This window comes from Rhamphochromis longiceps, linkage group LG2 (genome assembly GCF_057381845.1).
Source record: "Rhamphochromis longiceps isolate RC_006_pf linkage group LG2, R_longiceps_female_GT1.1, whole genome shotgun sequence".
Taxonomy (NCBI): Eukaryota; Metazoa; Chordata; class Actinopteri; order Cichliformes; family Cichlidae; genus Rhamphochromis; species Rhamphochromis longiceps.
In genome coordinates, this window is record NC_140558.1 from 14120422 (window position 1) to 14132925 (window position 12504).

The 12504-nt window shown below is 45.2% G+C and overlaps 1 protein-coding gene across 1 annotated transcript in view; it reads left to right on the forward strand.

The window, feature by feature from the left end:
• The window catches only part of fat2 (FAT atypical cadherin 2), a 102123-nt gene that overhangs the window by 34672 nt on the left and 54947 nt on the right, over positions 1 to 12504 (forward strand). Inside the window, exons 7-11 of the mRNA XM_085418036.1 lie at positions 3078 to 3217; positions 4392 to 4454; positions 5079 to 5291; positions 5530 to 5740; positions 6697 to 10364. Of these exons, the coding sequence (XP_085274162.1) occupies positions 3078 to 3217; positions 4392 to 4454; positions 5079 to 5291; positions 5530 to 5740; positions 6697 to 10364 (4295 nt within the window). The remainder of the gene's footprint in view (positions 1 to 3077; positions 3218 to 4391; positions 4455 to 5078; positions 5292 to 5529; positions 5741 to 6696; positions 10365 to 12504) is intronic.

The following is a 12504-nucleotide window of genomic DNA, read 5'->3' on the forward strand; positions in this document are numbered from 1 at the left end:
CGTTTTCTGACCCTCGGCCAGTGACTCGCGGCGCGCAGCAGGAGATGTGAGAAAATGAGCTTTTCCTGGTGGGGTAGCTGACCTGACCCCCTCTGCGGCGGCTCGGCCAGGTCAGGAGAACAAGGAAGCTGGCGGCCGAGTTGAGAAATGAAAACTTCCAGGTTTGTGCCTGGGAACAGTTAGACAGGGAAAGCGCAGCAGGACGTCTGTTGCCGGTCATGTTAACTCTTCCTCCTCGATTCGCCCTGAATAGGCGGTGGCTGCGGCTCTGCCGCAGTGCCCACAGGCAGTCATTACTCAGACATTTGTATGGTGATGTAGGGATGACATATCAACTACCACTGAGGCCCTGCAGGACGTTCAGAAGCAGGCTTACCTGTCCAACACTTCACACCTGAAACACAGGAAAGGAAGACACACAGAGACATTCGCATGTCATGTGTTAAATCTTTGCTTTCTGAACAGAGAGGCAGGGCTCAGACGTAAGAAGTTCAGGTGTTACTCACCAGTCTGACATGCTACCCAGAATGCACGTGTGAAGTTTCAGCGCTGGTTTGTCTCCACTACGTCACAGACGTGAAACTGCTTCAATTCGTTCAGACCGATGGATCCATCGGTCTGAACAAGAGCAGATTTAGTCTTTAGTTTGGTCTTGGAGGGCTGGGGTGGGATTTGGGAGGTCTGCAGTACTAATGAGATATAAGGGCTCAAAATCCTAGAAAAAAAGCTTGGCCTTCCGGCCACTGGCACCTTGCCCTGGTCGACATTCACAGGTTATGTAGACGGAGATAAATTCCTGAGATGAAGCTCTTTTTCTTCTGTGGGTCATTCTTTTCTTAAAGAAGCCTCCAGTGTCCGCAGGGATCATATCATTTTTTTCCCTGGAGACGATCAGTAAAGTGAATTGCTTGACCCGATTATCTATCGATCAGGAACAAACGCCAATGAGAGACTGTGTGTGTGCGATGAAGAAGTAAAAAAGAACAAGAGGACATCGAAGGCTTAGTGCAAAAATAACACTGCACTGCCTCGCTCATCATGTTACACAGTAATATCAGTGTGTGTGTGTGTGCGTGCATGCATGTGAAACGAGGATATCGTAATAAACACCATCTGGCTGAGCAGGCATGAGGCTTACCTTTCTCACGTACATCCACAGAACCTGCTGAGAAAGAGAGACAGAGAAGGAAGGAAGGATAAAAGGGAGGAAGTGTATGAAAAGAGCAATAAACAGATGGTGGGAGGGGCTCAGTGAGCAAATGCACAGGTACATCACTGTATGTGTCATAGTTCAGTGATTTGTGACAAAAAAAGTCAAGAAAACTCATTGGATAACCACGGACAATGGGATTCAGGTGCACAGATTAGAAGGACAAACACGCTAAAGTTTCCTCTTCACCGCAGAGTAACCATCGATGCTACAGCTCATAAGGTTCATACAGAGTTAAACCCTTAAATATCTGGTCTGTGTTCCTCTGTAAAATCAAAAGATAAAGATGGGACTGAAGTGCAGTTTAGTAGCTTTTCACTCCAACTCACAGAATGAGGCCCCAAAAGACATTAATACCAGTGAAGAACTCTGTCGTTAGGCTGAAAAGGGGCAAAATAAAACTCCTGGAGATACTCGAACTGAACGGTGTTGGTGTGAAAGCAGTCCAGTCTGAGAGGAATTTTATTCCCTTCAGCCTATTGTCAATGGCTATGTGTCTGTGACATCGAACACCAGGAGGAAGAGAGATGAAGGTTAATTATAGACGCCCCCTTACTGTTCTCGTGGTGCATGAAAAGATGGAAAGCTGTGATTGGTCACAGCTGTAGTGTGCCATATATCCGTGTCATGTTCCAGCAATAATCAGCTGATTGTGTCCTTTTTACCCTGGGAGGGTGCTGCCATTGCCCGCAGGGTGGATGGGTGGAGGTACACCTACTAAAAGTCTTTTTGATGGGTTTAAAGTTTTCGGACAAGTTTTCTGAAAGTCTTGTGGACACGATATCTCAAGAAATAGGTGACCTAGTGTTTTCAGATTTGGCTGCAGCTCATTAGGTGCAGCAATGCATCAGTTCATTGGTGCTTCCAACCCTGGCTGCTTCAGTTTGCCTGCCAAAGTATCCTGGGGAGAGATTGTGAACCCTGAGTTGTATGTGAGTGTTAGATAGAAAGAACAAAGTGCTTCTGTGAATGAGGCAAGCTTGGAGTGCTGCGGTGGAGTAGAGAAGCACATAAGAACCCTCCTTTAACTGTTTACCGAACCAGAGGTGATACTACAAAGTAATCAACTGGGAATACTTGGAATGGTGTTATTTGAGCAACACATTATCCTTCTAGCTTCGTGATTATGATGAGGAAATGGTTTCACAATCCTATCTTTGTTATAAACAGACACACAGTGTTTCAGCCTCTAATCCTTTATCTGTAAGTAAGACTGAACTCTGTGGATCATATTTCATGCCTCAGACCATGAGCCACTGCAGCACATCCAGCTGTTTTCCGGCGTGGACGCGAGAGCAGACGAACCAGTTTCTGCTCTGTTTGAACTTGAAACAAGCTTCAGTTTAAGCAAACCAAAGGTCACCATCAAAGGGAAGCGATGCATCGGAAAGGTTCACATGTTTAGTATCGAACTGCATGCTGCTCCACAAATCCAACATCTACCGCTGCTGTTGACAGGAAACAAACAGAGATCTCGGACAAGTGGTGCAGACAGGTGAGTGGCTCAGTGGGCCAATAAGAAGGCGTCACAGAGTTGTGCTGTGGACTCTGGTATGAGTCTGTGTGTCCCGCCTTACCAGCGCAAGAGTGTCTGACACACATTTGTTTCAAGTAGAAAGTGACCCGCTCTGCACGCTGCCTCAGTGTGGGTCACATGATGTCATCATAATGGTGATATCATAATGGTTCATAACTGGCTGTATGTGTAATTACATGTAAATGAAAAGCAGCAGCACCAACCCTGAATGCCCCCCCAGAAATTATTGTTAACACAGATTGCAAAGTGAATCTGTGTTAACGATGCCAATAATCGTCACAATCAGCCTAACTGGTAATAACTCAAACCTGTCCCCCTCTCGTCTCTCAGGTGGGGATGAGCAAAAAGACTTTGACATCCAGAAGAACACTGGGAGGCTCTCCATCGCCCGCCAGCTCGATGCGGCCCGGCGCTCCATCTACAACCTGACTGTGCGGGTCACAGATGGGCACCACAGCGCCATCACACAGGTTAGGAACACAAGTGTCTTCTTCTTCACTAATAAACAGATGTTTCAGCGCGCAGATAACAGCAGCACTTAGTGTTGGTGTGTGGACAGAGGAGATGAGATGGTGAATAAAATAAAGGTTGTTCCACTCATTACCAACGGCTGGAGGGCAGAATTCGATTGTTTTTACCTGCCTGTGTTTGAAACAAGTGACGACCTTTGTCTTTTCTGTTTACGGCTATTAGATATTTATATATTTTGATGTTTAGCATCAGGAAATCCTGAGACTAAATCTGCCTCATCGCACTCACATCACACATTTGGAAGCTGTTTGCGAGAAAGAGATAATGAGGCCAGCTAATTATTAGGCTCAGTTAGGCCTGCAAAGTTTTTAGTTTCATTATAATTATAAAAGTATACTGTTAAAAAGTTACACTTCGAAACACATCAGCTCTCAACAACTTCTGCTGAATATCTGTACTGAGGAACCAAAGGAGCCACATTGATCAGCTTACAGAATTCACCCCAAACATCATATGTGGGTGTTTTTGGGGGTTGTCTCCTTGTTACCCCTGGTCTTAATTTCATTAACACCCAGTTTAACAGCCCCCTCTGATACCTGATGCTGTACTTTGTGAGGAACATGACACTTTTGGCTGATACTGAATTAACAGTTTGGGTCAGCCGTTTATTTAAAGGGCCAGTTCGTCTCATTTAGTCTTCTAAAAATAATCCTTGTCTGTTAAGGAGGCACTTCACACAAATGGAGTCTGGGCTGACTCACAGTGACAGTAACTCACAGCTTTTTCATTTAATGAGACAAATAAAGGACTGAGACAACGAGCCACTTTTCATGTGAATTTATAGATTTCTGTGTTTGTGAAGCCACAGTTTAAACCACTTGTTTAGTCGAACTTAAACAAATACATCAAAGCGTCCAAACGTCATTTTCTCCCTGTTTCTGACATCAGAGGAAACAAACGGCGTGTCTGATGGCAGCACGCTGTGGCAGCAACACATACAAACATCCTACAACTCCATTTGTGTCTTCATTTTCAGTCTCAGGGTTGCTGTAGAATCTAACTCAAGATCCTGCGGGCAGTCACAGATCAGCCGTTTTGAAGCTTGACCTTTCACATTTGATATTGTTCATGCTGAGAATCCATTTTCTCAAACCCTGTGTGTCCCAACTGCAGGTCTACGTCCAGGTGCTGAACATCAATGAGCATCGGCCCGTCTTCCTGGAGCCGCTGTACGAGGTGAGAGAAACGACAGCCCGCTTGCATGTTCTACAAAAAACTGTGCTTTGTTGTGTATCTGACGGACAAACACCAAACCAGTTCCACATCACTGCTTTCCGCTTTCTCCCTTCTCATTCTCCGTTGCCGCCATGCTTTTTTGGCCATGTGCGTATGAAAACAAAGGCACATCTTCTATCGCGATATTTCATTTTCTTATCGTTGCCTAACATTGTACCGGTATTACCATGAACAGTATAATATGGCCCAGCCCTAATGAGAATAGATTCAAGCATACTGGAACCAGTTAGCGTTTGGAGTCCTGATGATGACGTCAGAAAGTGACGTGAACATTTTGAAATGTGTTTAAAATACTTATTCTGTGAGTTTGGATGAAATTTCATCCAATCTGTGGTTTTGGCCCAACAGTGATGGCCCAACTTGCATTTACTTTACATTTTATTTTAGTGTGTTTAAAAAACTCTCACTGCGCTGTTCCTACTGACTAAAATGTCAGGCTTCTCTGGATTCACTCGATAATAGCTGGTTATGAAGTCTCACAGTAAAATGTTTTGGAAGTCCTCTTTCTCTCAGTTGTTTGTCGGTCACAGTAATCAGCCTCCAAATGTTCTCTGTGGGTTTAAGGTGAGGGTTCCTGAGGACACCTCCCCATGGAAGGACATCCTACAGATCAGCGCTCAGGATGGTGACACCAACAGCAAGCTGGTTTACTCCATCCACAGCAGCCTCCACCCGGACAGCACCAAGCTCTTCCACCTGGACCCGAAGAGCGGAGTGCTGGTGATGACGGAGGAGCTGGACTACGAGAAGATCGCCGTTCATACGCTCACCGTCATGGTATTGAAAACTGCTGATTTACTACCACAAACATGTTTATGGAAGAAGAAACTCAGATTGTGTTTTCCATAATGTCCAACAGCGTGAACTTTGAATGCTGATGTTAATTAGAATAATAAGATGAAAAATAATCTCTTCGTCTGATCAGAACAGTAAAGTAAGACTTTTATTTGTCTTTATTCAACCCTTCAGTTTCTTTGTTCCTCCAGCAGTTCATTATCTCCTCGCTCGTCTGCAGGTGCGTGACCAGGGGATACCAGTGAAGAGGAACTTTGCAAAGGTGGTGGTTCACGTGGAGGACTGCAACGACCACTCACCGGCTTTCCTCAGCCCTCGCTATGAGGTCGGTGTCTCTAACCTGGCCCACGCGGGCACCGAGGTCCTCCGGGTCAAGGCCCTAGACAAGGACATGGGAAGCAACGCCCACATCAGCTACTCGCTGCACTCTGGTGAGCAGGCCTCTCTTTTTATTCATGGTGCTCCCTTTTCTCATTTTGAAAGCTGGAAACCTCTGAGTGTCAGGCACTTGAAGTGAAAGGTTTAAGGGCACAGCGATGATATCCGAGAAATCGTCTCTGTGTATTCACAGCTGCAGTTTCCTCCTCTTCGATCTTTTCTTACCTCACAGCTGAAGCCTGCTTTCGGCCTGCTCTGTAGGTTTTTCTCTGATGCTTATCGTGTGTGTTCAGAGCGGTTATGAAAATGCGTGACGGAGCATGGCGCTCGACCCGAGTTGCCGCAGTGGAATCCTTTATGCCTGCTTGCTGTGTTTCAGACAGCAGAGAACATCCATCTTTACAAGTGTTCTGTCTCAGATTCAGCTTTCAACACTTCTTTTTTTCTTTAAAAAAATGGGCAGTGGGCAAGATAAATGTCTCCCAGAGGAGCTTCTGCTTAAATCACTGCAGCAGATCCAAGAAAATCCCTCTTTAATTCAAATTCTTTGAAAATCTTCCTAAAAGTAGATCGTGGAAACAAACAAAGGTAATTTCACATTGAATACTTTAGCTTTTGTTCACCCACCTGTTTTTGAAACAGAGGAGTTTATATGAGAGAAGTGTGTTCAATATCTTGATATCTAGATTGATAACAGTCTTAAATTTGTTAAACCTGAATGGCTTTTCCTTTTTTCCTGAGTTTCTAATAATGATCATTTGGATCTGAGTACATCATGGTCGTCTCAGGCAAACTGTTCCATTTAAGAGGAACAGCCAATCAGAAGAAAACTTTCTTAAAGAGGAAGGGGCTAAAAGATCTTGTTTCAGACATCATTTTGAAAGCTCAGTAATAAAAGGCATGGAGCTGATTTGATTTCTTGGATTGCCAACAATGAAAGGTATTTTTGAGGTATTTTACCAGTGGGATATTTTATTTGTGTCAAACTTCCTTTTCTGTGTCCCTGCAGGTAACATCGACAACGTTTTCAACATAGATCCAGACTTGGGATCCATAAGCGTCTCCAAATCTTTGGATCTGCAGCCTCAGGACCTGTTCCACTTGACTGTGAAGGCCACAGATCAGGGTTTTCCTCAGCGCAGCGACCTCTGCTCTGTCCACATCCACGTCCGGGTCTCTGAACAAACCCCACCCACTTTCCTCTCAGATGATTACCTGACGGAGATCAGCGAGCTGAGCGCTATTGGTACTCCCGTTGTCACCGTGTCAGCCTCAAGCCCAGCTGCGGTGCATTATGAGATAGAAAGCGGTAACCGGAACGGAACATTTTACATCAACTCCTACACGGGGTTGATTTCCACACAGGGGCGCCTCGATTATGAGACCTGCGATTCGTACAAGCTGAGAGTTACAGCTTCCACCACAGCTGGAGCCGTGTCCAGGACGGTCGTTCACATCTACGTGGTCGATGAGAATGATAACGCGCCTGTGTTTGAGCAGAGGGAGTACCAGGGGCAAATAGGTGAGTCCGCTCACATAAACAGCATGGTGACGGGAGAAAGAAACACCCCCCTGGTCATTCGGGCCTCGGATTCAGATCGAGATTCAAATTCCTTGCTGACTTATCAAATCCTTGAACCAGAGGCCCTGAAAGTCTTTAGAATAGACTCGAGTATGGGGACCATCTCCTTAATTTCACTGCTGGACTTTGAAACCAAGGCTGAGTATCACTTCACGGTACAGGTGAAGGACTCAGGGGAGCCATCGCTGTATGCGGCAGAGCCGGCCAAGGTCACTGTTCGCATCCTGGACCTGAATGACTGCCCACCACAATTCACTGCCTCTGTGTATGAGTCATCCATCATCCTCCCAGCTGTCAGAGATGCAGAGGTGGTGTGCATCACAGCTTATGATGCTGACTCAGCAGTGTCATACAGCATCACCGAGGGAAATCTTCATAATGCCTTTTCAATTCACCCCAATACCGGACTCATCACTGTGAACAACGTGTCTGACTTCAGGCCGTTTTATCAGCTGCATGTCAAAGCCTTTGACGGCCTCTACAGAGATTTAGCTATTGTCAACGTAAGCGTAACAAACCTAACGGAGAGTGACCTCAGATTTGAGCACAAAGTCTACTCAGCGAGCGTTTCTGAAAACATAAAGACTGTCAAAACTTTAGCAGCGCTCAAAGTCACAGGATGCTTTTTAAACGAACCTCTTTTATACTCTGTCCTAAACCCAGCAGGCAGGTTCACAATCTGCCCAACAGCAGGCCTACTCGAAACCACAGGAGTCCCTTTTGACCGGGAAGAACAAGACGTTTATGACGTTGTGGTTAAAGTGCAGGACATGAGAACCCCACCGAGAACAGCCATCACCAAGGTCAAGGTTTTCATAGATGATGTCAATGACAACTTGCCACAGTTTTTAAACTTGCCTTTTTCAATGATGATTTCCGAAGACGCGGAACCAGGAGATGTTTTGTATCAAGTGACCGCCATCGACAGAGATCTGGGAGAAAACGGAGCCATTGTGTACAATTTGGAGGAAGACTATGGCCTCTTCAGAATAGATCCAGACATTGGCGACGTGTCCCTTCAAAGACCTCTGGATTTTAATGCCCTGAATAAGTACGTACTAACGGTGTCAGCTATAGATGAGGGCGAGCCCAGTCACAGCATCATGGCTCAGCTCAGCATTCAGGTGAGGAATCGAACCAATCCAGTCTTCCAGACTCTTCTGTATCCGCTAAAAGTCCCTGAAGATGTTCCTCCATTCACCACCATCCTGCACGTCCAGGCGAGGAACCCCGAGGGTTACAGGCTCATCTACAATCTTGAAGAGGAAAACGCTTCAAAACACTTTCACATTGATTTCAAAACTGGTGTGCTGACAGTCACCAACCCCCTCGACTATGAGAGCCAGACCATGCATGTGCTGATAGTCAGAGCTACTGACTCAGTGACTGGAGCTTTCTCAGAGGCCTCAATTGAAATAGAAGTGGAGGATGTCAATGATAATGCCCCGGTTTTCTCTAAGCTAATGCACAATGTGAATATCGCGGAGGGGCTCCCAGTTGACACCTCTGTGATCAAGCTTTCTGCCTCTGATAAAGACTCTGGTAGAAATAAAGATTTGACCTTCCACATGGTGAAAACACACGGAGATGAGAGTGATTTCTTTAAAATAAACTCTCAGACTGGGTTGATTGTTACAAAACAGGTGCTGGATTATGAAAGCAGGAAACATTTTAATTTAAAAATCAAAGCCACAGACAATGGGACCATCCCTCTCAGCAGCGAGACTTTTGTGACTATAAATGTCACCGATGTCAACGATAACCCTCCGGACTTTGACAGCTCCCGGTATAAAGCCACACTTGATGAAATGGCAAAGTGTGGCCACATTGTCATCAAAATCCAAGCTTCAGACCCTGATACTGGTGACCTGAATAACCTCAAGTACAAAATTCTCTCAGGGAATGAAGGCCGGTACTTCAATATAAACGAATCCTCGGGTATCATCTCCTTTTCTAATGTCTGCAGGAGGAATCTCGATCCTCACTATAACCTGACTGTGGCGGTTTCTGATGGCGTGTTTCAGAAAACTGCCCCCGTCAGTATCGATATGATAAACAGCAACAGGCACAATCCATACTTCAAGCAGAGCGTCTATGAAGCAGAGCTGGCCGAAAACGCAGAGGCGGGAACTCGCGTGATCCGGCTAGCTGCAATCGACCCAGATGATGGGCCGTACGGTAGCGTTGACTACACCATCATAAACAAACTTGCTGATGAGAAATTTGCAATCAGCAAAGATGGGCAGATTGTCACAACTCAGCCACTGGACAGAGAAAACCCCTCCCAGAGGGTCATAGCAATCAAAGTCATGGCTAAAGATGGAGGTGGTAAAGTGGCGTTTTGCACTGTCAAGATTATCCTTACAGATGAGAATGATAATGTACCGCAGTTCAAAGCATCTGAATACCAGGTTTCAATCCAGTCGACAGTTAATAAAGGCTCCCCAGTCATTCAAATCATGGCTTATGACGCAGATGATGGCAAAAATGCAGACGTCACCTACCTGGTGGATGAAGCGGAAGAAGTGACCGAAGACATTATTGAGATAAACCCTTTCACCGGAGTTGTGAGTGTCAAAGAGAGCCTTGTGGGCATGGAGAACAAGATCTTCAACTTCAAAGTCAAGGCTCGTGATGGCAGCCTTCCTTTTTATAACTCCACAGTCCCCGTCCAGGTGAAGGTTGTTCCGCCAGAGGTTCCTCTTCCGAAGTTTTCCGAGCCACTTTACACCTTCTCGGCTGCAGAGGACATTCCCATAGGGACTGAAATCGGCGCTGTGAGGGCGGACTCCGACATGCCCCTCATTTACAGCCTGGTGAATGGGAACACCGTTGAAAGCAACAAAGACAAAGTGTTCAGCTTGGACCAGGAAAGTGGAACTTTGTTGTTGCAGAAGAGCATTGACCACGAAAAGACAAAGTGGTACCAGATAGATGTGATTGCCCAGGGGAATCACAACGGGACGGACGTGGCATCTTTGGTTTCTGTCAGCATTCAAGTCCAGGATGTCAACGACAACCAGCCAGTGTTTGATGCAAGTCCATACAGAGCTTTCCTGGCTGAAAACATGCCTGTTGGAACCACTGTTATTCAGGTGAGACACAGGAAGCTTCATTTGATACCCGTCATGGTTTAAGCAAAGTGTGTATAAAAGTCTGAACTGTTATACACACTGAAAAATGCACTATAAACTCGCCTATCCACTCTAGTTACCAGACTGCAGTGTATTATATGTTCTGTCTGAGAAAGGACTGTTTCCTCTGATATCCTTGGGTAAACAGGGAGTTTCCAGCAGGGATTTTCCTTACCTGTTTTTGTAGCAGATCATCATTAGGTTGCTGAGGATGGTCTTACACCCAACGAAGCTGCTTTAGGCGGAAATATTTACCGAAGGTTCAGGAAAGTTAGACTCTGCTTTCAGTGCAACAACTGCATCATTGCATATATAAATATATTCCACACATGTAGCAATTAAAATTTAATGCTATTCTTCCAGCTGCTCTCACAGCGGATTATTTTCAGATTTCATACTATTCATCTTTTTAAACTAGCCCTTTCAATACATTATTGAAAAATGTAAGGGAAACATCACCTGTGATTTTTGGGCGTAGAGCAGACTGAGTAGAAATGGTGTCATTATTGGTTTGCTCTTTCAATAATAGAGTTGAGCAGCCCAAGAGATTTTAAAGCCACTGGAGTCAAGACAAAGCCAAGGCTTTGTTCTCAATTTTTACAGAGGATGACATTTAGGCACGGATGCAAGACTATCACACTTTGGATACCTTGGTTAGCTTACTTCCCCAGGACTTCTACAGTGTGGAAATCCAAAAAATACACCATGTGCTGGAGCAACTGCCCCCTCTAAGAAACAACCAGGACAGGAGTTTGTGAGAATCAAAGTTCCTTAAACTGTTCAACACACAAATGAATCCATGATGTGTTTAGGCTGGTTCATAAGTTCAGAGAAAAGCAGTTGGTGCTTCAAATATAACACATACAACATAGTAAACATGGAGTATTTTTCTACTGGCAGTGCCAAAAAATGCACATTAGCATAGATTCAGATACCTGCTAATCAGTGTTCATTACATCCAAATAAAATGCTAGAATTTCACTGTGCACCAAGCCTGGAGCTCAGACAGAGTACAGTAACCTCCCCACAGACATACCATTGGTCAGATAATGTCATTGAAAAGGCTCCAACAGCACAAAAAAATGGTCCAGAGGTCTAGTTCAGGCAGACAGCTAGCTGTTACAACTGCGTGTGTCACTTGTCAGTCAAAGGGGGTGTCCAAATTCATAGGTTGCATGAAGCTGCATTTATACGCCGATTACCTCACAGTGACGCGACGAAGGCTGTCCAAATTTGTAGACTCCGACAAATGCGGCCGACAAATGCGTCCTCCTTTTCCCCAGATTTCAGGATGGGTCGGGTGTATCCTTCGTGGCCCAACCTATCCCTGTGCTTTGACGTTTTCAGAAATGTCTGTTACCCACCAGATTGATAGCTAGCTGGCTCACTAGAGCCGTTGAAAACAGCGGACTCCCAGCACATCGTTTTCAAACCCCCACGGTCTTTCGCTACTCAGGTTAACCATGATATACAGGTCACTTAGATAACTTAAAAATGTTATTGTTTGGGTATTTTCTGTGTTTTATTTGTTTCTGAGTAAATCGGTTTGGCTGAGATTAAAGTTATAGTTTTTACACAGCTGAATAAACATCAAACAGAAAACGGATTAAACAGAAGTGTGAGATGGTTGAGAATTTACGCCAGTGTCCTGTTATATTTTAGATAGCAAGGAGCAGACAGCTGAGTTTATTAAACTACACCGAGACAGATCGTGACACAAATCTGAAGGCTACACCGTACAATTTCACAGCTGCTCACTTCTGGGCTACCCGGCCTTCGGAGGACCCAGCCCACATAGACTGCATCCTCCTGAGGCTGGGTCCTCAGGAGAATGCAGCCTATGAATTTGGACACGACTAAAGAGGCCATGCCCCTAATAATGCAGACAGTAAGCCTTAATCCAATTTAATCAGGTCAGTTATAGAATAATTTTCTCCCCGTGTTTTGGTGGGAGAAATTATCTATAGAGACCATTATAGTTTGAGCATCACACTGTAAACGTGTTTATTCCAACATGGGAGTCTGTGGGACTGACTCTCTGCTGGATCATCTGCTGGATGCCAGAAAAACTGCAGGTTTTGGCACTTCGGGTGTCAGTTTT